The sequence below is a fragment of the Syngnathus floridae genome, chromosome 19 (assembly GCF_059516105.1).
Source record: "Syngnathus floridae isolate MCC-2025c chromosome 19, RoL_Sflo_1.0, whole genome shotgun sequence".
Taxonomy (NCBI): Eukaryota; Metazoa; Chordata; class Actinopteri; order Syngnathiformes; family Syngnathidae; genus Syngnathus; species Syngnathus floridae.
Window position 1 is genome coordinate 3,464,769 of NC_142431.1, and position 26,083 is coordinate 3,490,851.

The 26,083-nt window shown below is 40.0% G+C and overlaps 1 protein-coding gene and 1 long non-coding RNA gene across 4 annotated transcripts in view; one reads left to right on the top strand and one right to left on the bottom strand.

The window, feature by feature from the left end:
• LOC148381681 (uncharacterized) overlaps positions 1-26,083 on the bottom strand; it is a 76,704-nt gene that overhangs the window by 48,879 nt on the left and 1,742 nt on the right. For both annotated transcript variants that reach the window (XR_015854463.1, XR_015854462.1), the window contains exon 2: positions 28-139. This is a non-coding gene — a long non-coding RNA (uncharacterized LOC148381681). The remainder of the gene's footprint in view (positions 1-27; positions 140-26,083) is intronic.
• Positions 2,467-10,335, top strand: tfap2b (transcription factor AP-2 beta). 2 transcript variants are annotated; one of them, XM_088362442.1, is made up of 7 exons: positions 2,467-2,531; positions 4,132-4,593; positions 5,289-5,343; positions 6,466-6,685; positions 6,847-6,965; positions 7,292-7,433; positions 9,484-10,335. In XM_088362442.1, exons 1-7 carry the CDS (start codon positions 2,484-2,486, stop codon positions 9,761-9,763), a joined length of 1,326 nt encoding a protein of 441 aa, XP_088218568.1. In that variant the 5' UTR covers positions 2,467-2,483; the 3' UTR covers positions 9,764-10,335. The 2 variants fall into 2 exon arrangements, with proteins under 2 accessions (XP_088218568.1, XP_088218569.1); XM_088362443.1 differs by lacking the exon at positions 2,467-2,531 and adding an exon at positions 3,811-4,035.

Below are 26,083 nucleotides of genomic sequence, written 5' to 3' on the forward strand. Positions count from 1 at the left end.
CATAATAATGAGCACACGTTTGCTTACCTTTTTCTTTGTTGTCTTTGTTGCTATTTGACTTCGACAGGAAGGTACAGAAGAACTCGTCTTCATAGCTTGCGGGGTTTTGCTCATTAGATCAGCTTGTTCCCAATATGTTCTAAAAAAAAAGAAAGAAAAGAAAGAAAGCTCTTTATTCTGAGATTCTTGCCCAGTTAGTCGAAATATGTAATTGATTATTTTTCATGTTTTGCAGCCTTTATTGTTTAAATGTGGGCGTTCTATATGAATTGATGTAATTTAATAGAACTGTTTTTTTTTTTAGTTGTATTAAATTACATCAATTTTATAAGCTACCTGTGAACAGCATGACCAACATTCTGCACATGGAGATGGTCTCAACTTCTCAATACTGCAATATCATAAGTATTACATATCTCGGAGGATAAAGAATCTATGCCTGGGTGTATTGTTATCGTGCATAATGTTTGTGCAAATAGTCCTTTAAAATTGTACAACACAGAAATATCCAGTATACAAAGCAAAGCAGCTTTGATGGTAGTAGCAACCCACAAGAGAAAACAAACATCAACAAAGAAATATTAAGATTCAGACAATATACACCCCCTCCCACACACACTCAAAAGTATGCAATACACTAAGTAAAAGGATGTTTGTTGTTATGTGTGTGTGAAGAACATTTAATCTCTGGAGGAAATTTCCCTGCTGATTAGAATCATACGCAAATCAAAATAAACTGAAAAGAGGGAAAAACAACTCATTGAAATTCTGTAAATGCACTTTAAAATCAAATTAGGCTGAATATAAATCACATGAATAGTTATAATTCAATGTATTCAATCAGATGATGCAATTTTCTTTTTACAACTACTGTTTGCTATTATTTTTTTCAAGAACAACTCAAGCAAATTTAAGCCCTTTTTTTTAGATTGTGTTGACCTGGCTGCTTACTCGTGGTATTTTACTGCCATCTAACGGTCAAATTATGAACTGCATTACCCCTATTTAAACAGCACTTGAAAGATGTTTGAATATTATTCTAAATTCTTTCATATGGTGAAACTCTTTTTTAACTTGCTCCCTGTTGAGTTTCAAATAAATACAACAAAAAAGGCCATGTGTGTCTACATGTTATGTATTCTGATACATCATGTGTCAAAACCCTTCAGGATAATAATAATTCATTAAATAGCAACACAAACATGCCTGCAGACCTCCAGACTGTCATGGCATCTGTCATTGCTAAAAGTCATATCCTCCTCCTCAGTGTGCGTACGTGCACGCGCGCGCGTACACGTCTGATAGAAAGCCAGGCAAAAACTATTTTTTTGGCAGCAGGTCATTTTGAGGCAATGCTTCTAAAACAATGTCAAAAAGAATGCCTTATCCGTGCTTCAACTATCTATGACGTCATATCAAATACTCCACTAGATGACAGGAATGCAAGGAATAATAATTAACCTGTGTATATGTACACTATCATATTTTATTTGGAAATTACAAGCAACCATTTGGTACCGATAGTTGCATGAATATTGTTGGACCACTAGATGGCAGCGTTTATACACATTTAAACGAAGGACTGCCTTCGTTGACTGCCGGGGAATGATACTGCGAATTCTAATTCTTAATTTTTCATCTTTAGACTATCTGGAGCTGCAGCTGCCTCAACTCTGTGATGAGATAGATAAGTTGTTCTATTTGTTGCTGCTAGCTTTATTTCCTATTCCCCAGAAAATAAAAATCCAAACGACCAAAATATCATAAATCAATATAATTGGACAGTAAGAAGGAAGATGGCGTGAGGTTAATCTGTCACTATGATGTCTTGCTTTTTGTGAGGGGTTTTTACACAATTTTGCAATAATCCATCCATTAAATATATTTGTGAGGACTATAGACTAAACAGTTTATATTCCAATTAATTTACACTTAAGAAACCCCTATGTTACTGTCACAAATATCCAAAATGAAACAATAGTGCCACCTACTGGCTGACAAATTACCCCAACACAAATCTATGACTCAACCTATCATATCTTTTAAACTTCTAATAACGCTATAAATTAAATAGAAGATATAATAATAATTGTATGTGGGGAAAACATTTGTCTACTTGTATGGTTAATTACCAAGAGCATTAAAAAATTTAAATTGACTGAATTTGTACAGTTTAGTCTTTGGGGAGCTTTTACATATTATTGCAAGTATAAATACATGCAATAGTTCATTTCAAGTGTTTTGCTGTTATTGTTGAATTTTAGTGAGTGTTTGTATACTTTGTAGTCATGCTACCGCTTTTAGAGTCTCTCTGGGGCTTCCCTGTTCATCAAGTCTGTCTTTATGAACAGGGAAGGGGGTGAGACGAGGAGATGGAGGGAGGGTGGGAGGGAGGATGGGAGAGAGAGAGAGAGAGAGGCTGAGGGATGTGACACTTCTTCCTCTCTTACATTCGGTTTACGGACAGCGGAGAAGCAGCGACCATGCTGTGGAAACTAGTTGAGAATGTCAAGTATGAAGATATTTACGAGGTAACGTTGCCATTCTTGCTTTTGGAATTTTGCTGAAATGAGATTATTAGGCATGTTTTAATTAAATGCATGCATATGTGATTTGTCTGCAAGGTATTGTAACTTATAGGCCAAAAAAGTGGCATGATCATGAATGGCATTTATTATTTTTGATGTGTTGCTTGTGGATTAAATGCACGTTATTTGGAACATGAGAGAAATGAGGGGCACAGTTTAAAAAATTAATTTATAAGTAAAATATTTTTGAAAAAATGGTGTTGATGGAATGTTATGTATTTTCAATTCAAAGTCTAACATGGGCTACAACATAAAAAAAAATCATAGTTCAGGCGTGAGATGCATGTAAATCATCTTGGCTTTTATCCCAGAAGTATAATAGAAGAAAATAGCGAAAATGCTGCAGACTGAGAGGCGAAAAAAGGGCCCCTCGGCAGAGCCCAGTGGGAGAGCCTTGTCTCGTGCCACACATGGCCTCTCTCCCACGGCCACAGGAGTTTAAGGGAGCGCCTAATGTCATTAAACAATCCCGACGCGGAGGGCATTGTGTGAGTTTAGTGCGCCTTTTGACTCCTGACATGGTTCACACGAGCCCCCCACGCGCCACGGAGTGCATGGATAGTTTATTTGGGATAATTGGTTGGGCCGACTTCCGTTTCTTTAACTTATCTTGGAACTTATAGCTGGTAAGGTTTTATTGTGTGGTCATTAAAAAACATTTTGTCACGATTGCAAATGAATCACGATTGTCCATTAGCTCCAAAATCAGGTTTTTATCCAGAATGACTATTATTAGTTTCTACAATATTGAAAATAGAAATATTTGTTTAAATGCAGTTTGTATAAGATAATGAACAGTTTTCCCAGATTTTCATTGTCACTTAGAAAACCGGGTTGCATTTTAAGCCCTCCACTGATCTTTGAAGGCTTCGGTAATGAGCCAAATATGTGCCAACAGGAGAAGATAAAACTTTCGGCCTTACTGCCATCTATGTATATCTAATGACAGCAAAAAAAACAAAAAAAATTTAAATTAAATGTTTCAAAAAGTGTTTAAATGTGCACAAGTAATTAAATTATTTAAACACATGTATGGTCTCTCCATATTGCGGAATTTCACTCATTTTAGGATTCAAAATTTACTCTTGTGAAAAAAAAAACGATATTTATATTCTCCTAAACAGATCAGTTCAAAATGTACCTGTGCATCTCAGAAGATGCTTCACTCGTGGTCATGTGTCGCATTAATACAGTTTTGATGTAAATCTCAGTCATGAATAACAATTACACGGGGGAGGGTAAAGGGTGTGAAGAGTGAGAAAGAGAGAGAGTGGAAAAGAGGAGAGAGAGAGCGAGAGAGAGAGAGAAGAGTCAGCCCCTGGAGGTGTTTGCTGCAGCATATGCCCGGGTTCTTCTGGACTAAAAAGTTGTCGGTTCGGCTGGATTTGTTGTTTTAGTGAGGCTGACAGCGGTTTTCCAGATGTTAGTCCATTCTTACTGCACTGCGGTGAGTTTTTGCTCATGGTTATTGTTTGTGGTAAATTTGTCTTCAGGCTTTTTTTTTTTTTTTTTTAAAGTTTCTAGTTTTCTGTGCTTCTTCAAGGACCGTCATGACGGGGTCTCGAGTCACAGCTCACGCCTGTCCCAATTGGGTTCGGTATCCCACGCGGGGCCCTACTCCAGCGCACCGCCCCTGTCCCACGCACCATCGTCGGACTTCCAGCCTCCGTATTTCCCACCACCTTACCAGCCGCTCGCCCACTACCAGAGCCAGGACCCCTACTCGCATGTCAGCGATCCGTACTCCTTGAACTCTCTGCACCAGAGCCAACAAGGCGCATGGGGGGCGCGGCAGCGGCAGGACGCAGCCGCGGAACGGATGGACAGCTCGTCGTTGTTGGCCCAGCCTCGGGCCTCGCTGGCGCAGCTACCTGGGCTAGACCCACGGCGGGACTACGGTGGGGTGAGGCGGCCCGATGTGCTCCTGCACGCCGCTCATCCGGGACTGGAGCCCGGTATGGGGGACGGACTGTTGCATGGACTGCACGGCATGGAGGATGTGCAGGTGAGTCGAAAATCAATTTCTCTCAATGCGTGATTAATAATTCTATTTTTGTATTTTTTCGATTTGTATTTTATTTTTCCAAGTCCATCCATTTTTTTTCCTGCATGGAATCGTTGCTCTGTTAAACGACTAGTATATATGTAACACTGACCAAAAAAATAATAATAATGAGCTCTCCACATTTTACTTTAAATGCCAGAATCGAATAATTGTTAATTTTTTTTTAGCGGGATCAGAGGTCAGTGAATGAGGTGCACCCTTAGGGGTGACCTCTGAAATAATGCAGCTGTGGCCTGACCCAAAAGGGCCTAAGGCTGAGAACAGGAGTCTGTTGTAAAATAAACCACCGTCAAATTGACTACATATATATAAATATACATTACTTGAATTGTATTTGGGCTTTTTAAAGCTAAACTGTGAAGTATGAAAAATGCACTGAACAGAAATAAATGCATTAGGCAATAAATTGTAGGAAATAATGTTTCTACTGTTTTTCTTTTGTTTTATTTGTAAATGTAAGTGACTTTCACGTTCATTGCCAGTATTTTATTGTCATTGAAAGTCATTTTGATTTTGTCTGGTGAAGGCTGGTACGCTTAAAAAGCCCAAGGCTTAATTATGTGTGACGTTTACAGCGTGAACTGTCAGTATACGACAATCTTATAACGTTGGTTTGCATGTCTTGATACTGACAGACTATCGACGACACCAACGGAACCAACATACTGGATCAATCGGTTATTAAGAAAGGTAAACTGCATGTCAATATGTGCAATATAAATGTGTGTTGTTGAGTGTGAGTCATTGGACATACATGAATTATCAAATATTAAAATTGTTTTTTAAAAAAACTTGAAAATGAATAAACAGCTGGTATTGCATGACTAATTTCTAATTGGTGACATTCTAAATTGGAGACTATTGCAAATTGAACACGTCTGAAATCGATTTATTTACATAGCCGTCAAGTGTACCTAATGGGGTGACCGGTGAGTGCTGTATTACTGGAAAGCATTAAAGTGGAGTTCCAGTGGTAAAAATGAGCAGTTGTTCCTGCTCAGTGGCTCCAGGATGGGGAGGCTGTAAAGCGGGATAACGACCCCCTTTGCTCCCGCCTGCAGAGCGCCGCTGACAGGCTGCCACGCATGCAAGCGAGCCGCTGATGATGCGCAATGATTCAGTCGTGGGATGTTGAGTGACTGAGCTCCCCGCGGGGCATTTAAGCCGCTGATGTAATAAATGGCACCGCTCACGGAGATCTCGTGAGCTCGTTTAGAGCTAATCTGCTGTATTATCCCCTGTGGAGCTATCAAAAAAATAATAATCACACTGGCCACGTGCATGCATGCATGCATGCGCCTGCTTGGCCGTTATTTTAACGCCTAGTGTGAATATTATTATGAATGGAAATAAGATGGAGCGTCAATTGTTTGATAAAATGGCAAAAGATGGAAGGTTGGATCAGTAGCCAGAATTTTGCACCTTAAGATTAAATTAATTTCTATCTTGCACCAGCATTAAATAACATCTTGTTTTGTTTGTGAAAGAATGGTAGTGAAAATTATACTTTGACAAAGCTTATAATAATGATCGTTTTGATTGACAGCGCTAGTTTGCAGCATTGAGGAAAATATTAAAATATTATGAACAGCTTTTATTTTTAGTTTGGTTGCATTTTCAAAAAATAATGTTTACATAAGATAAAATATAAGAACAGTTTTCACGCACCTAAATCAACCAAATCTAATGATGCACATTTTCAATCAAAACAAAATGTGTTATTTATTTATTTATTTATTATATTATATTGAATGTCAGTCATGCTAAATTGCCCAGCAACTAATTTAAAACAAAATGCCCCCTCTTTTTTAGTACCCATGCCACCTAAGAATATCGGTTCGTTGATGCTGGGCAAAGACGGCCTGATCGGTGGAGTCAGCGTCAACATCAACGAACTCTTTTGTTCGGTACCGGGTCGGCTGTCCCTGCTCAGCTCCACCTCCAAATACAAAGTGACCGTTGGGGAGGTGCAGAGGAGACTTTCCCCGCCCGAGTGCCTCAACGCATCCTTATTGGGGGGCGTGTTGCGAAGGTACACACACACACACACACTTCTATGCAAATCTCACTTTGAAACACACACACAAATCACTTTAAACATCCCTCGTGGCATGCTTGCTCAAAAAAAAAAAAAAAATACATTGTGCATGCTGTGTTATCCAAATGTTTACATTATATTCCTATTTTTGACAGAGCAAAGTCCAAAAATGGTGGGAAATGCCTGAGGGAAAAACTAGAGAAGATTGGACTGAATTTACCTGCTGGGAGACGCAAGGCTGCAAATGTCACGTTACTAACGTCACTAGTTGAAGGTGATTATGATAATCGTTATTTGAAATTTATAGGCTATATTTTTTTTCCTCACTAAAGGGCGTGGCCTGATGTGTTGAGAGCCTGGGATGCTAAATGAATTTGATAAAACAATTGAAGCAACAATTATTTTAGATTTGATAGTTCCCATTAGCCTTGTTTGCATATTTTAATAGTTGAGCAATTTCTAAAAATTATGAACTAATTAAAATAAATTCTAACAGGCTCAACAACTTTATATATTTTGATGAACAGCAATTCAAATTAATTGCAAACCCAAAAGCGGGCTTTTTTTTGCGGATGTACCCACGTTGACTCCCCTGTGCAGGCGAGGCGGTGCACCTTGCCCGAGACTTCGGCTACATCTGCGAGACGGAGTTCCCCACCAAAGCCGTGAGCGAGTACCTCAACCGGCAACATGCGGATCCCAACGAGCTCCACACGCGGAAAAACATGCTGCTGGCCACCAAGTGAGTTTGATGGTCCATTTTGATTAGATTCTCTTCAGGCTACTCTGCTGTTTGCTTTTTATTCTGAACAATTCTAATCTAAAAAAAATAATAAATATTAACGCCAATATTTTTGTACCTCAGCCCAAAGCAGCGGGTGCTCCCACACTTGACTGTCCCTCCACACAAAAACATATTGTTGCTATTTAATTTGAATGACATTACCTCACACATTGGGGTGAAAAATAGGCCATTCATCACCTCCAAATGGGGGGGAGGGGGATTTCTGGTTGAAGGAATTAGTGAGAAATTAAATCCTCCTTTCATTTTCCAGGGCCCTCTCTTTGGTGCTCCTCTTAAAGGATGGCCTGAGGGAGCAAAGCCTGCTGTGTGCTACAATATATCCGCCTGGTTCATTCTGGCGCAGTGAGCATGGCGATGACATTTGGATATGAGATTTTATTCATAGTTTTAACCCGGAATAAAATCTAATGTTTGATGATGGAAAATATCACCAGTTAATGCAAGAATTCCCTTTTAAATTGCCCGGATAGCTCTAATATTAAAGATATTTTATTTCTGCCAAATGTCAGCCCAAGATTAGCAATATCGGTCTTTAAAAGAATCGTTTGCACAAAACCTTTTATATATTTGATGTTGAACAATTAGAGCTCACTGACATTTGAAAATAAAAGCATATTTGACCCTTTTTCTTGTCTTTCAGGCAATGTACTCATCTCCATGTAAAGTTACTTGGAGTCATACATTTGACAAATACAATGTCAGGCGTAAATATATTTAGGATAGCAAAAAAAAAAAAGCTTGGTATGGCTGATGTGCTCACCGGTGGATGTTTGATGCTCAGATGTGAACGTGCTCCACCACCGTGGTGCCTCTTAGAAATTCATTATTTATCAGTGAAGTGTTTCAAGTCATCAGAAAACAACAGTGAAGGCCCTAAAGTGTAGCCCGGGGTGGAGACTTCTTCTCTCTACTCAACTAACCCCAGCTGGGCTCGGCCTGCACCGCCTGTCACTCATTTGCTCCAGCGCTGCCCTTAGGCCTCTATAGCGAGTGTGTGTGAGAGGGGGGGGGGGGGGGGGGGGGGGGGGGTGCAGAGATCCCTTGAATATAAATTGGGCCCAAAGCTCAATGAAAAATGATGTGTTTGAATTTAACAAGGTGTCTAAAATGAGATGTTAAAAACCTATCGCCCCCCCCACCTTAAGGCCTTCAAATAGACATCCTTTGTTGTGCCATTATTATTTGGGGTTGTTTCAGAAGGTTGGCCTAATAAAAGGTCAGGGGAAATTGTTAGCTGTCTTTTAAAAAAAGCGCTAATAAAATAGAGTATTTTGGGATTATGTGGATTATTTATACAAATATTTTAAGGTGATCTAGATAAAACTATGACATGTTCGCATGTGTCAAATCTCTCGACCACAATGCAATTTAATATTTTGCTTTAATAACCAAAGCAACAAATAAGCTAATCCACAGTTTTTGTTTTATTAGGATTTTTTTTTTTCCAAAAAGGTCTCCAGAGAATACCCATGAGATGAAACATTAGATACGTCGTGGCAAAGTGCCTTCAAGTAAACTGCTAAATTTAAACATGAGGAAAAAAAGCACAGGCAATGTCACATTATCTTAAAAGTGTGGGGGGAATGGTGTACAACTTAAAAAAATATTTTTTAGAATTTTTTTTTGTTCATTTTGACACGAATTGTTAATGTATGCACTTTAAATGCCCAATTTTTCCATATCACAATTTCTGTTGCGATTGTCTTTGATAAATGGGTCACAATATGAGTTAACTTTAGGAATTATGGAAATAACAACTAGTATTGCAGGCCTTGTCAAATAATTTTAGTATTCTATACATCGAGGGATGCTGAAAAATGAGTAGCGGGCTGCAAATGGCCCCCTGAGAGCAGTTTGGACACCTCTACCAGGTTACTCCTGAATATCTAATATCCGTTGAAGTCAACGGTGATCACTCTCACAGCAGCGCAGCCCTCCCTTTCTCTGAGCCGCCCTTTCTGACATATCACTGCATTTCTTCCTACAGACAGCTGTGTAAAGAGTTCACAGACCTGCTGGCCCAGGACAGGACTCCCCTGGGCAACTCGAGGCCCAGCCCCATCCTGGAACCCGGCATCCAGAGCTGCCTCTCTCACTTTTCCTTCATCACACACGGCTTCGGTTCGCCCGCCATCTGTGCTGCTCTCACAGCCCTCCAAAACTACCTCACCGAGGCACTCAAAGGACTCGACAAGATGTTCCTCAACAACCCTCCCAACCGTCACGGGGACAAGGCTGGCGAGAAAGAGGAAAAACAACGGAAATGACGTTGTTACTTGCAGCTTTACGCCACCGAGACTGACTCACTGGCCTGCATGAGGGAAAAAAAAGGGAGGAAGACGTTCACAGAGGGATTGCTCATCTGTATTACCTTCTTTCACTCCCTGAGGACAAGCTGGCATTCCATCCATTTTGCTCCAGCACATGACCAGAGTGCTGTGTGCAGCAAGAGACATTTTGTGTGCGCTTTGTGTTTGTCTTCACGCAACAAAAGCATTGTGAGTATGAAGATCGGTTATCTAACGATAAAACAGATTTGTCTGGTTACTCCACACGAAAAGGTGTGTGGGGGGATGGGGTAATTTATGTGTGTATATATTTATTTATATTAATTTAAATGGTTGATTTTGTAAATATGTGCCAGCTATTTTGGAGTAGGCCTATTTATTTGTGATTTGTGAGTTGCCAGTGGGTGGGTTTGGGATATAAGGACTCATCCAATGTTTTTTCTGTTCTTCTAGAGCTGTTGTCATGGTGCTGATGATGGGTAGACATGCTTTGAATTGTCCTGTGCTTTCATTTCTATCACATTGATAATAAACCATGTGTTTTATTATGAGTTGGTATGCTGCGGGTACCTTTCCTCCATGAAAACGCTGGCTGGAATATTTATAATGCTCGTATTGTATTTCAAATATGATTGGATGATGTTTTAATTCCATCAGAAAAGAAACGTTTTGAAAATGAAATCTGATGAAAAGCCAAAAAATGCAACAAAAGAAAGGCAAATATATTGGTCAGTCTCTAAATGTAACAAAGTTCAACGAAATTAGCAAAACAACAAGGTCCGGTCACATGACACTATCTGCTGCATTTTGAATCAAATTTAAGAGGAAGAAAATATCACAGAATACCAAAATTATATTTGCAGCAGCTGATGCAAAACAGTGAAAATGAAAAAAAAAAATCATTTGTTCACAAGGTTTGATCTATTTTTTGCGGAGTAATTTCAATGGCTCATTTTAGGAGCAAATTTCTATTTTGGAAACTTTTTTTTTTTCCCCTAGGGACCCAAAGCAAGCCTTTTACCAAACAATACAACAATATATAATAAAATATAAGTTTGTTTTTGTTAAATAATGTGTATAGAAGTATTTGTAGCGAACCAAAGCTAAACTGAATAATAGAATAAATAAAATAAATAAATAAATAAATAAAATGAGGTCACTCCCAGCTTGTGCATCATAACTAATTTCCAGTTCTGTAAATTTAAAAAAAAAAAGGGTACGTTTACTGACACGTTCTCCACTTTCAAAAATGGTGATGTTACACAAAGTATAATAATTTTAGGTTAGCTTAATATTAGTGTCAATAACATTACTGTCGAGCAGAATTTTTTTACCCAACGCCACAATACTAGCATGTTATCAAGTGTTCTTTGCACACAATAGCTATTTTAACTACCACACTAGCAAAACTGCTACTGGTAATAATAGACCAGATACTGGTATGTCATCATGCAATGTATTCCAGAGCATGCACACAGCAGGATGGATTCCAGCGAGATAATTGGCTGCATTCTGGAGGCCTCTCGCTCGCACGTGCGTAAGGGGAAAGGAATTGTGCCTTGGGGGGGAGAGGGGGGGGGGCTTCTGTGTTGGCTATCTTCTCCTATGGTGGCTATCTTGCAATGTACTAATGATGGGCGAGCACGTGACAGCGCTGGTTCGAGCAGGGCGAGATTTTGAAATCAGGCTTTTTTTTTTTTTTAAACAATCCACATTGGTAAAAAAAAAAAGAGATAGCAAGAGGGAAGCGAGAGAAAGGGAAGGCGAGAAGGAGCGAGTGATAGAGGCAGCCTGGGGCTTAGCGTGACCCGTGGAGTGGAACGTCGTGTGACGCAGGTGCAGAGTTCAGAACCTGCACGTCCGCGAGCAATTCCCGTTCAACAAAAGGAGAAGCTATTGAGAATCAGTGGCTACACAACAAAGACAGGTCCTACTGGACTAAACATTGCAAAGTGAAATTTTCAAAGCCCTGGATTTTATTATTTGTTTTACCCTAACACTGCTAGATAGATAAGCATAAAGCATACTGTGCATCTTCTATTGCTCAAACTATATTGTTTTCATGAAAATGTCAAGGTGCAATACTTTAAGGTTGAAAGTGATCCAGCTGTGAAAAAAAAATTCCAAACAGCTCATCCATGTAGACGTTACGTCTTGCATCCTGTGTCACCCTGTCATTTGGACAGAAAGTGAAGAAGCACGTTGCCATCAGCAAAGCCTTGCAGCTCTTTGTCACCCAACGGGCTGTAAAAATTCTTATCCCACACACACACAGGTTATCCAGCATGCAGACAGCCAAGTGCAGGTCGGGAGTAATTCCTGCTCACAGCACTGAGCTGCAGGCTGTGAAGGCGCTGGATATTTCATTATTCATTAATTTACTGTTTAACAAATCCTGTCATTACTGAGCTAGAGCTGATTTCGTTCTCTCTCACACATGCACAAAGAAACACACACACACTCAGAGTAGCGGGTGTCAGGCGTTGCAAATCGGCCTGTTTGATCCTGGCCTTCTCAACAAATGTGTGGAGAGCCATGAATAATAAAACGCAGAGCTTTGGCGGAACGAGCAAGCGTGACACTACCGCACAAAAAAAAAAAGCCCTTTAGCGTGCAGCAAAAGTCCGCTGGGGCCCGCAATAGACGCCTGAGGTTCTTTATATGTAAAGACAAAACTAACAGTTGGCACAAGTGTGATCAATATGAAAAGCAAGGCACCCCACCCATACGGAAGGTAAGAGTGACATTTTCTTTTCTTTTTTTTTTTTTGCATAAAAGAGCACAGCTGCTGTGTATTTTATTCACTCGTAACATTAATGACATGTTTGTCGTTGGCTCAAGTTCTAAGAGTCATGAAAATTCATTTGGTGTTAAAGGGAAAGGGCTGAATTAACTATAAATAGTTGATTATTAATACAATTGTGATATGATGCATCACATTAAGAACAAAAAATATGTATTTTTAGATATCAGAAACACAAAAGAAAGTGCATCTTCATTATTTTTATCTGAAATAGTTTTATCAAAAACTTTTGACTTCCCTCGAGTTCAAGTTCAGGGGTCATCTTAACGTGTGCATTCATTTTGCGGCAAAAAAAAATAATAATTCTTTCCTTAATCATTTTGGGCATAAATGGGATGGAGGGGCAGTTGAAAGACTCAAAAGCACAAGTCTGTAGTTAAAACCTTGAAAGCGTGACACACAAAAGCCAAAAGGGAACTGACTGACATTCCAAGGAGAAGGAAAGCGGCGGGTAGCTGGCCCTCACCTACACCATGACCGACTTGATGTCATTAACACGTGACATATGTAGAGCTGACGAGGAGTGGCTGGAGGTCGTTCGTGCGTCTGCAGGGCTCGGCCCGGCCGAGCAGCTCTTCGGTGTCTGCCGTTGAGACGCAACGTGCGGATCAGTATGCATGACGGACAATGTGCATGGATGGTAGCTTAGGGCGAGGTGTGGGTGGGACTTATTGCTGTATTGGGAGAAGGAGTGCGGGTGGGGGTTTGGGTAGGGGGGCTAGGAGGGATGCTAGCAGTCAGACTCCCTTAAGGACTGTTTGAAGATATTAAGTTGAAGTGACACAGTGGCCACTGCTGCTACTGAGGCAAGGCGCCTTCTCCAGACGGCTCAAGGTCACAGAGGAGGACACGCTCCTGTCACCAAGCCACTAATGCTCATTTCGACATGGCAACATACAGTACAATAAAAAATGACAGATTATGCTATTCAACCTTAAAAAGAACAAAGACCAACTTAATGTGTTTTGCATCAAATGCATTTGGCTCGTGTCTTCACTCCGAATGTTGTCATCTAGTCATGTGACCAGTTATAGATCTTTCCAAGGAATGTACCTGTTGCATATTTTACCAAAAAGTAGTAAAGACAGCAGTAAATAAAAAAACAGATCAACTTACAACCACATTTTTAACTGCATCAACTTGCCTTAAAAAAAAGGCATCACTGCCATCTACTGTAGAGGATGTGCAATTACACTATTCTAACTAGCCACCGAGCCGCCACAACCCACACAATTAAAGTTTATTTTTTAATAGTAATAATTAAATATCCTGCGCTCCATCCAACCCTCAACCCGCCTCCACCTTGCCCAATATTCATCCACCCTACAATCCCTTGAGAACTGGTTGTTATTAGATGTGCTTATTGTTGGAGGAATTCTTGGGTCAAAGCAATTACAGACAAACAGGGATGGGGGGGGGGGGAATTCATTACGGAATTATTTCGATCCTGCCAAAGGGTAAGGCAAATCAGTAGCAATGTGATGACAAATATTTAGGTGTAGTACATAAAACTAGTTAGAGGAGCCAAAAATGCAAAACTGATTACTGTATTTTCCCGACTATAAGGCGTACTTTCAATGAATGGCTCATTTTAAAACTTTGTCCTTATATAAGACACACCGGACTGTAAGGCGCACCACTAATGCATCATGTCAAATTTTGAATCCAAATCAAATCATTCTCCATTTTATCTTCTTTAATTCAACTTCAGACACAACAAATTATTTTATAATCACAAAATAATCATCCATAGTCTTTTTGATTCATGATTCATAGTCTTCAGCGGGCCACTTATGATTGATTTCATGACACAATGCTTCGGGCCAGTTTAAATTTAGGAATTTGGTCCATATATAAGGCGCACCGGACTATACGACGCACTGTTGGCTTTTGAGAAAATTTTAGGTTTTTAGGTGCGCCTTATAGTCTGGAAAATACGGTAGATGCTCCTGAGCTCTGATTTAAGTGTCTGTGTAAAGAAACATTCTCGTACCAACACAAATGACAGTCCTTAAAAATCTCAACTAGGCCATCATGACAAGACTAAGAACATTAAAAGCAATCAAACCTATTTTTCAGTCTCCAGTCTTAGCATGAAAATGTTTGAAGCCGCGCTTAATTGATTGACCCTGTTAAGTACCCCCTCAGAGCCTGCTGGCATTATGAATTGATTTACTTTCAAAAGAAACATTTGCACGCTTCCTCTTAATCCCTCCTTTTAAATAAACAGAGCGCTTGTGTCACTGGGGGAAGCGCTCGCTGTCCATTTACGTTTTAGTTGAACAAGTTAGGTGTTGACTTATTTGAGAAATCTTCCACAATATGAAACCAAGTCTGTGTCAGATCAATTTAACCTGCAAAAATCATATCAGATCAACGAATCTAGCTTCCATCTTGTCCGTCCTTCCACATTATAATGTAAATGCATTGCAAACAGGTAAAGCGTGACCACAGATTTGGCAACAGGAATTCTGGCGAGATAAGAGCTCGTCTGATCATTTGTTATCGAAGAAGATGATGAGAGGGGAGTGGACGGGGGGGGTAGTGTATTATCTGCGGTGTTTTCAGATATAATAGAAATTCATCTTTGGCTCACAGACTGCGTGAAAGAGAGAAAGAGTTTGCCTCGGGGCAATGGAGGTCTCTGCTCGGTGTCTGAACAAAATGCCTAGTCTGATCGAGTGAGCAAGGCCGTGAACCGACCATCTGCCCCTATAGCGTGGAGCCCAGCCTCATAACACTTAATACTCGGTGTGTGCGTAGTAAAGCTAGACAGGGATATAACCACCAGTCCAAATCCGTATGAATACACAGGAAACAAAAATTTGAGAGAATTGCAGCGCAATTAATAGATTTTTTTTTCCCAGAACGTTGTTTCAATTAATATTGTGCAAAAGTCGCCGAGTGAGACAAGGAGACAAAAGGGGACACTGGCTCCTTGGGTTACCTTGGACAGCAGCACAAGGGCTTTTCTTGACGTGGACCGGAGAGGACAGGAGGAGGCCCGGTCGTGACACTCATCGTAACTGAAGCCTCCATCTGTACTGGTGTCTCCCCACCAGTCAAGTAGCCAAACACACACATAGGCAACAACATGGATGCCTCTAATTGATTGTGACAGTGCTCACATTCTGTTAGGCCCCACAGTGTTTTTGCATGTCACTGACCATAACCCAAACATACATTTCTTTAAAGGAGCTACACCACAGGACATGGGGCGTGGACACCCGAGGAATATCACAAGACAAGGGTGTGGGGAGGGAAGGAGAACACATGCCTGCAGGGTCATGTCGTATCTCCGACGTTAGGGCAAAGTCAGGGGCGGAGGAATAAAGTAAGCGGCAAGGCTAGACTCACCGAAATATTCATCATCCTGCATGGATGCTTCTCCAAGTACAAGGAAATGTAGTATGGTTGAACACTAATCATGGACAAATGAGATAAAAAAAAAATGGTGTAGATAATAAGATTCAAGAATAAAGCAAAAATGTTGAGTTGAATAGATCAGAAGTTCAAAAATATTCAGTTTGGTTTATTTAGCTCAAGCTTGTTTTTATTGGTTAGTAGGGGAACGTGACGAGGTTAGGTAAATTCTAAGTTAATACAATCTGATATCAATTTATTGGGGTAAGGGGTCATCTGACACTACAGTAATTTTTTCCTTGGCCTAAAAAAAGAAAAAAAACAACAGTGCAAAATTGTTTTGTACTTTTTTCATAGCCGAATAAATACACATACAAAAAAATGTCAAAGTATTGAAAAAGTTTATCCAAAGTTTTTGGGGGATTATGGTCTTGTTGAACTTTTTTTCCACTTCAGGTTTCAACCATTTTTTTTTTTAAAGTGTGCCAAGAACTTGGAAACAATAGCCTGTCGACAACGCAAAGACAATGGCGCTAATAGAGCGAGAATATTTTCCAGTGGCAACAATAGGTTATTCTTATGAGTCATTGCACATACACACAAACACAACCGCACGCAAGGAACAGATTGGGCTTGACTGACAGCTCTGACCTCAATGTGCATATTTCTGCTACCCCGTAAGGCAAAGGCACACCAGCACACACACACAAACAGACAAACACACCTTGCACTTGTCTGTTCAAATGCTCAAAACCTTTTTATGCATGCAATGTATGTATGTGCTTAAGTATCAATTTGCAGATTTTGTCATTTGTGTTGTTTAGGTGAGGCTGTTGCTATGGGAAAATGTGAAACGCATTAAATGTGATTTAAATGAAAGTCAAGGGTTGGCAAACTTTTGGAGACGAAGGAAAAATCTTTCCAAGGACAGGCCAATTAAATATGTGGTAAGTCCCATGTATATCCCTAAGGATATAGTAGTTGGATTTTTTAAGAACTATTTCAACCTAAATAATAAAATTTTCTCATTTTTGCCAGTTTGGGTTTAGCACCACTTGACATATTCAAATTTTTATCCATATTGATTCAATGGAAAAATCACGGTTATATCCTAGCTTTTTAACTGGCTAAGGTATGAAGGGCAAATTGGTTCACTAGTATTATTGGCTTCCTAGTTTATATCTATGCAGCTTTTGGGAAATTCTCTGACATGACAATTTATTGCAAATTATTTCACAGAACCCCTTTTTTAGGTTCCTTGAGTATTTTTTTTTATTGACATTTTCAAACCATAATATTGGGGATCCATCCATAGCAATAAAAAAAAGCCAATTTCATACTTAATGGGTCGACAGATACAAATATTTGTAGATAAGCAACAAGTAAATTTTCCATTTTAATATTCAAACTTGAAGAAAAAAAGTTATGCAATTCATTAATTTTTACAAGGGGCCATTCAAAGAGGAACAGATGGCAGCAGTGACTCGATTTGTTCCTGTTATTTTAGGCAAAACTGGAGAATATTCCCACCTCGTTATCATGAAATCATATTTAATTTACTTGGCCATAAATATATTACCTACCCTGATGCAAATAGTCTATTTGAAACTTGCAAAAAAAAAAAGTCCATTATAGCTTGACACACACAACATACATACCAAACAAACAAGCAGATAACGGAGGCTGTTTGGTAGAACATGGTGTCAAAATAAAAAGCGAGAGGAGGGCTCACCATCTTCCCCATTAAGGCTGACAAATTCTCCCTGCTAATTTGCGTTTGGTTAATTAACTAATTACTGAGGATGTCTGAGGGCGAGGCTGTCTGTCAGCCTGTATCAGTAATTATTTTCATCGTTTTAATTAGACTCACGCATTTCTGCACTCAATTCCTTATCCTCTCCAAGTTGCTCCACCCAGCAATGCTCTCAAAGTTCCGTCAACTTCTCAGGTTGCAAGTTTTATGATGGCAATAAATTGTTTTTCCCTCTTGGTTCAAAATCCCAACATATATCAGAGGTCCAGAATAAATTGTGTACAGCCTTTAGGGTTCCACTATCCACACAAAATAAAAGTCGCATGTACAGTTCTAGTCGATCAATACAAAAGTGTGACAAAATTAATAGTATGAAACCTAATGCACAAGAAATAACAGTGATTGGAATCATAACTCAGACCAAAATCCCCGAGGCTGAATCTTGAGCACTTAACTTACTTGTAACACAATTAGAAGGGCGATTTTAATTATTAGTAGGATTTCCTCGAAAATAACAGTTGCCACTGTGATCAATAAACCATTTCAAACAAAAAGTTTTCCCATTGAAAAGACATCCTAGGATTGCTCGAGAGAAACAAAAAAAAGTATTTGATGGATCGGGAAGAAGCTGCTTCATCTGCCATCCTTGGTCATTATTTCAAACAATCATTGTTAGACGTGCGCCTCCAACTCTTTGCCTTGCCAGAAATAATAAAACGTTCTTTTGCTCAAAGACAGAAAAAGATCAGTCAGTGTAATGTAATCAATATCTCTAAGCTTTCCCTTGTACAAACTAAAAATTGCTTCAATGCTTCTAATAGTTTTGCTCTCTTTAAGACATTATAGAATTGTAAGTATTTTTTCTAATGCTGTTAATTTAAAAAAAAAAAACAAATTTTGTCAGTTCAGCATTAACATTTAAATATATATCAAGCAATAAAAAATTAGTGTCAAATTTTCCTCCACATTTTGTTTGTCGTCGCCTTTTTCCAGCTTAAATCTTTCCTGGCAGGAAAAAAAAGTTGCCCGCTCAGCACTTTTTCCTCCTGGGTCAGAATGAGGCAGAAGTTGTAAACAGTAAGCAGATCTCTGGCAGAGAGGCCAAACAGCAGATTTCATCCAATGAAGCCAACTTTAGAAAACGTGCAGAACTAATGAGGAAGCCCAACACACACACACACACACATAAAACAGGCATAGCATCCACACAGTGTCTGAGCATTTGGAGGCCCCCGGGCCCCGGGGCCAGAGCAGCCCAGATACCTGATGGGAGCAGGGACATCAAAGCTGCAGGATTAAAGAGAGGAGAGGAGAGATTGCCGTAGGCAGGAAATGCTAACTTATTATCCGCTTCCCAGCTAATCCTGTTATCTACAGAATATAGCTGTGTTTAACCCCCCTACACACCTCCCTCTGACAACACACACATATGGCATACACACACAGAATGCAGTGTTTTTTTGGGTTCAACAGTCTCCCAGAGCGCCCTCTGGTACCACTTGGAACCCCTAAAAACCATCTGCTTGTGAATCTTTGTTGAAAAGAATGTCAACGTAGCAGAGCATCTATGGCCAGAGAACTTAACCCAACAGCTTCCAAGTGCATGACAGTTTTCACAAGCTTTGAGGTGACGTAATAAATCTGGCAGATAGGGAAGTGGAGATTGTCAAACCCAAAGTCCATTTGTGGCTCGAGATCTTTGAACCGTTTGTGTGTCAAGATTGTCTGCCAAAACCTTTCAAAGTTCTTTACACCCACAATGTGTTGACCTTCACCCATGACCTTCACAAAATGTCCTAACATGCCATATGATTACTTTAACATATGCCAAGTATGAATTATTTACACCCAAAATACATTTTTTTTTAAGGTTACAGTCTCTTTGACCTGTAACCTTTTAGTCCAATCATATTCTAGAGGCAGATACAACCAAAATTCCCTTCTGGTAGATATTCATAAGGTAGGAGGCCACAGTGACCTTGACTTTTCACCTTTGACCGTTAAAATCTATTTAGTTCATCACGGGGGGGTCAAAAGTGTGAGTTTGTGTCAAATTTGGGCAAAAATCCCTTCAGGTGCTACAAAGATATGCGCACGCTAGAATGGGACGGACAGGCAGACGAATGGCTGGACAACCCGATAACGTAAACCCCCTGCAGCCTCGGATCCGTACAGAGGCGTAAAAGTGCAGAAAGGAAGAAGCTAAAATAAGTAAAAGTCCAACCATATCATCTTTATATGAATGGGTTACTGTAAAAAAAAGAAGAAGAAGAATACACTCCTCTAATGCATGTTGATGAAGTGAAATTGTCATTAGGCTAATCAGCGCTAAACTAATTGGGAGTCATGGACCCTCCCTATCTACTAATTCTAACCCTAAACCCTAGCCCATATCTGCGAGCAAATAGCGAAAGAGCTCGTGAAGGGAAAAAAAAAAAAAAGAAACCCAGAGTGAGGTAACGAGAGGAAGAGAGAGATGAAGCCTAATTAAGAGTGCTGGGATTTATGCAAATGAGGCTGTGCTGATATGGTAATCAGAGCCTGCAGGGCCGTAACAGGCTGTGTGTGTGTGTGTGTGTGTGTGTGTGTGTGTGTGTGTGTGTGTGTGTGTGTGTGTGTGTGTGTGTGTGTGTGTGTGTGTGCATCTAAGAGGCTGACAGCTGGCTGTGAGGAAGGTCAGAGCCAATCAGGCTCTTACTCTAATGCTCACTGCCCTCTGGCCACTCAGCCATCTCTTTCCTCGCTTGTGTGCTCTTCTTCTCGCTCGCTCTCGTCTCTTCTGGGTTTCTCTGCCGAGCGCCATCATCCGAAGCACTCCTTCTCGCTTGTCTTTCACAACTCAAATGTGTGACGTATCGATGCGATTGTAAATTACACGGCAGGTTAGGGTCTGTTTGTTTACATCGATAAGTCATGTGACGAAAATTCTCCATGGGAATTTAGGAACATAGGTTAGCAGGATTCTAATGATTTAATTAGTGATTTATTTCCACAAACTTTAGATATTCTTCTGTAACAATTTATTACCGAAATTAAAATTGCTTGACTTGATTGAGGATTTTGCTAATTTGACAACGCCAATTTAAACACAATTGTCTATCCTACTATGTGATCTTTTACAGCAGGGGTGTCAAAATCATTTTTTGTATTCATCGCTTCTTTCGGAGGATCATTATGAGCACCTCATATTATATACAGTAAAAGCTACAAAACAAACTGACAAAACTCGTTTTCAAATCAGAAAAACTGGTCAATTATTTAAAAAAAAAGATTAAAAGTGAAGACAATTTGCAATTCTAGTAATAACACACGAATTTGACGCACAATTTGTCTTTGCGGGCCACATAAAATAATGTAGCGGGCCGTATCTGGCCCCCGGGCCTTGAGTTTGACATCTCTCTTTTACAGCGTTGCAACAGTCAAGAAAAAAAAAATATTTCCTGATTCTTACATGCCCTGTGATTGGTTGCCAAATACTCCGAAAAACACCAAGCATGGTCTCCAGTTCACCAAATAAACTGCCTTAAAACTCAATACCGGAGCATCATTTAACACATTCGGCATCACTTGTGACTAAAAACTTCCAAACTCCTCCCTCAGTTTTTATGGACCTCACAAGAGGATATATATATAATTATTAATTGTACACACACACACAGATTGAACACATACACACTCATCCCAAGGCCATGCGGTCATATCACCACATCTGAATGTAATCCAGTTAACACAGTGTCCCAAATGACTAAATTAATCAGAGAAATATTATCTGGCTCATCTTTTTCCACTGCTTTGATGTGTGCATGCAAACACACACACACACACACTCGCTCATTTGAGTAGAACAGTGATGGAGCTGAGAAATGACTTTACCTTCTCACATAATAAGACCCCAATCCCGTGGAGGGGAGCCTGTGAGATACTAGCGATGCTCCGACAGCCCCAAGGCCTCGGAAACACACAAACACACACTTCCGAGTGCAACAGATCAAAAAAGATGCATCGTTTCAGGGCTGCGAAAAAAAGAAAGGCAAGCACAAAAGAAGAATCAATCCCTGTTTTCCATCCAAATGACGCTATTCTTAATTGGTGACATTACTTTGTAGGATGCTTGTGCTGCTCTTATCTTGATGGTGGATGTTAAAGCAACACAACAAAGGTACCGCGATTCACGACGTCAAAGAAAAAATTTCGCATTTGGTCTTTAATAACGGCTTGTATTAGCACTGAATGCGTTTTTTGAGGCAGAGTTGGGGAAAGTTGAAGACGGCATGACAACGTCAAGTTTCGCTTAGAACCAAGCAGCACCGTAAAGTGCTTAAGGCTAGCTAGAAAGTTAGCGTGCATGTCGGCTGGTGATCTAAGGTCATAAATGCAGATTAACCGTGAATCTTAAATAGGATGGAAAACCCCAAGTTGTAGAATTTAGAGGGCGTCACAACGGGACTGAAAATGCAAATAAGGGGAACATGTACATTAATTGCCATTAAAATTAGGGATGGATAGTTTTCACATATTGGGCTCTATTTTTTGTACTCAGCACATCAGCCAGCAGAAATTTTTGTGCAAGTGCAAATTATTATCATCATTATATATCCATCCATCCATCCATCCATCCATCCATCCATCCATCCAAAATCATATTAGTCAATTTAAATTAATTTTATTGTATTCAGATTATAGCAGGAAAACAACAAGGCTGAGGAGTGTTTGTTTATCATACGTGAAATAAAATTCACACATATCCACAATCTTGTTTTGGACATTTCATCCATGTCTGAATTGAAATGTCAGTGAAAAATTTAGAAGCAATGAGAAGAGCCACAGTCAGCAGTGATCACTCCCACATCGGCGCAGACCTCCCAGATCCAATGGCGCTCTTAATATCAATAGTGAAAGTCCAATTATTTTAAAAAAATTGTGCGGCTCATCATTAAGGCAACCAAATTTGAATGTCAGCTAATAATATGTATTTTTTTTTAAATGTACGTTACTGTTGACACTGAACCAAAACTATAAAATGACAGTTGTCCCTGCAGGCTATTAGCATTGTACCCCAATCCAACATCTCCCGAGCAGGTTTGCGTTGATTAAAAAGAAGCATGTTAGCGAAACATGCTGGCTTTGAGCTAAAGTGCAACTCAATGGCTGGAACCTCCATTAAAATAATGAAAGCAATAAGAGCAACAACAATTTCAAAACCTTTGGAAAACATTTCATAAACCATCAGGAGCCAATTAGAGGAGCCAGCGCGGGTTTGCTTGTGCTTTGTGTACGGATGTATGCGTTGGGTAGTAGAGCGTTGCAGCGCCCGGCCCGGTTGTGCCCCGCAGGCCCGACCTTCTAATCATTATCTGTCTGTCTTATTACGCTCCAAACCGGGCCACTCTTAAATAAAATATGCAAAGGTTTCTTAAATGATGACCCGAGGCTGCGCGCGCCGCCGCTGCTCTACATGCTGTTAATCTGAGAAATGCAAATTCCCTTCGTCTCACACTCGCCTTTATTAACTTTTTTGAATTTAAAATTCCACGAACAATGAGTTCTGTCAGCTTCTGAAATTATATTTTCTCTGCTCTTTTTATGTGCGCACGGAAGCGAGTTTAGAGCATGAAATTACCAGGGGAAATATGAGTGGTTTCATCTCACCCGCACAATTTAATTGGCTGCTTTGCAATTATTAGTTTTTGCTGCTAAACTTTTTTTTTTCCTTTATTGTTGCTGTTTCCTTAAAGTGGTAGCTCACAACAGCATTTTTTTTTTTTTGCATGTGTGTTGGGGGATTGTTTGTCAGTTTCCACTATTCAGCCAGCACATTTGAAAAATGTACAATTTAATGTCAAAATTTAGACTTGATTGATGCCATTACATTTTTTTAGGGGGGCTGAATTGACCTCACATTCAAAATTCGTGAACTTCAGATTACACCATCAAAAATAATCCCCCTCCTGAATATTTTCCCTCTCACATGAAACAAGCTAAGCTAAATCTCCATCTAGTGATTGACAGACAGTTGATGATGTCATTGCCATGGCAACAGGTTAATGTGTGTGATACCAAACTGACAGTTCACTGCCCGGAGAGCAAACACACACAAACACGACAGGTTTATCTACCATATGATATTGTTGGTATTGAATAATTCAATGATTTTATCATGCGCAACCACAACAAATGACTTAATTATGCTAATATGGGCCGGAAACTCCGAGCTAGTGTGAACGCGAGTGTCAGTGTATGTGTGTGTGTCAGCAGGATTGACAGCGGCCTACGGGCTTCAGCACTGAAACGCTGAGCTGGAATTTCACATCCTTATCCCCAAAGCCTCAGGACTCACACACACTTTATGCACACTCTTTCGCTAACACACACACCTCGCACTGACTTGAGTTCATTTCGTGAAAACGTGAAAATTCTTAATGAAAGGTACACAACATTAATGTCATGATTTGAAGCAACATGTTATGCTACTGCTATTTAATTTAATGTTTTTAAAGTCTGTTTTTTTTTAATTGTTCTTCACTTTTGTAAAAGTATGTGGTGACTTAGCAACAAGAACATTTGACAATTATTCAGATTGCAGTTAAAAACAGCAGCTCTTACATGACCACAAACATTGCAAGATTAATAAACAATCATCCCGGAGAAGTGCTGAGCAATGCACAAACTTTTTTTTTTGCACACAAGTCAGGTGGAAAGCCTAACAGGGACACACACACACACAAAACCATTCAACTACTTACAAACAAAACAGTTCTTCAAATGTCACCAGCTCCCAATTCGATATGGTTATTAATAAGAGGGTGAACACCAAGAGTTCTGGCAACTTGCAAAAGTTCAGTTCTTCAAGCTCTGACTAAACTTTTAATGAGACAACCCATCCAGCCAAAATTTGAACCTAACAAGCCAAATATTTGGAAGAAAACAAATGCACCTATTGAATACCAGCGGATGTCTATTTGTGTGATAAGTTTGTTTATTTACAAGTTAATCTCAGACGAGGATGAACAGTAGTGGTCAGGCGATCCATCTGGAAAAGTCTCTTATTAGAATACCAACTTGGGAAGTAAGGGCAGTGCAAAGAAACACACACAAACACACAACTTGATCACCTCTTTGCCACGTGCAACAGACTTTTCTCCTGCTTCCTTCTCCTGTCGTGCCAACTAACGAGGCTAAAAGGCAGCCAGTCAACAACACGGTCAAAGTCTCGAAAAAAAAATTAAAAAAAATAATAAAGAAGGTGCGAGCGGGATGAGCTTCTTGAAAGTGAATATTAAAAAATACTTTGTGTACAACTGGAATCACATTCAATAGTAGAATAATCAATATCTCTTGATATCTTAAAAAAAAATCCTTTCATGTTTTGTTTAGCTCATAAAATGGATTCCTTACAGAAAAAAAAAAGCAATCCCGTGTTGATTAAAACACTCTGCCTGTTTGTATTGTTCCCTCGATGCCCTCATTAGTATTTACAGAGTATACAGCACCAGCAAAGCCCAGACAGACACTCTATTTGATGGAGGCCATGAACATTTTTATGGAAAACAGCTGTATTGAATCTGTTCCAGGCCTTTTTTCTAGCTCATGAATGCAATTTCCCATGCTGCACTGCTCCAGGCTCCTGGCACATCTCAGAGGTAGCACGCTCCCTTTTCTCTCTTTTGTGTCTTTCTTTATTGCCTTCACACACCTTATTGCCATTCGCCAATTACCGACACGCGTTTTGGCAACAAACGTAGCATTAATTGAAACATTTAATTAGCATTAAAACCAGCAGTAATTAACCGCTTTTCCGCTGTGCTCTTTGAGCCAAGCTCGAAATTCTATTAGGCGGCTCCCGACTTTGCCCACCTAACGCTGAATTTTTGCAGAATCCACAGATGTGTGTTTGTGTGTGTGTGTTCATGCACACACAGGGCCTCAGGTAAGGAGCCTCCGTGAGGAGTCAAGCACCAAGGCCAGGCCTGCTGGGTGCCCAAGGGAGAAGAAGAAGAAAGACGTTTGAGGAGAGATGTGAAGATGAAGGAGGGGAGGGGGGGGTCAAAATAGAAGGCTTGAAAGAGGGAGAATAAGGTGGGAGGTGAAGGATGGCTGAGAAGGGAGGAGAGAAAGAGTGACAGGGGGATTAAAAGCAAAAAGAAGAGGTGGTGTGTGTCAATGAAGACACACACACACAGCTTGAAGACAAACAACCGTACAGAGAGTGTGTGTTTGCACAAGCTTGCTATATGTGTGTACGATTGTGTGAGGCCTACTTGGAGCAGAAGCAGGGGCCTGGATTAGCGGCGTTTGCCAGGGCTGGGGGGCAGGATTAGCAGGCTGAGCTGCTGTCTGATGCCGCTCTGCCACCACTAATGGCATTATTAATAGGCAGCTA

Coding starts and splice junctions, on each gene's coding strand:
- tfap2b (XM_088362442.1), top strand. CDS start 2,484: ATGCTGTGGAAACTAGTTGAGAATGTCAAGTATGAAGATATTTACGAG. Junction 2,532..4,131: donor AGTATGAAGATATTTACGAG/GTAACGTTGCCA, acceptor TGCTTCTTCAAG/GACCGTCATGACGGGGTCTC. Junction 5,344..6,465: donor TCAATCGGTTATTAAGAAAG/GTAAACTGCATG, acceptor CCTCTTTTTTAG/TACCCATGCCACCTAAGAAT.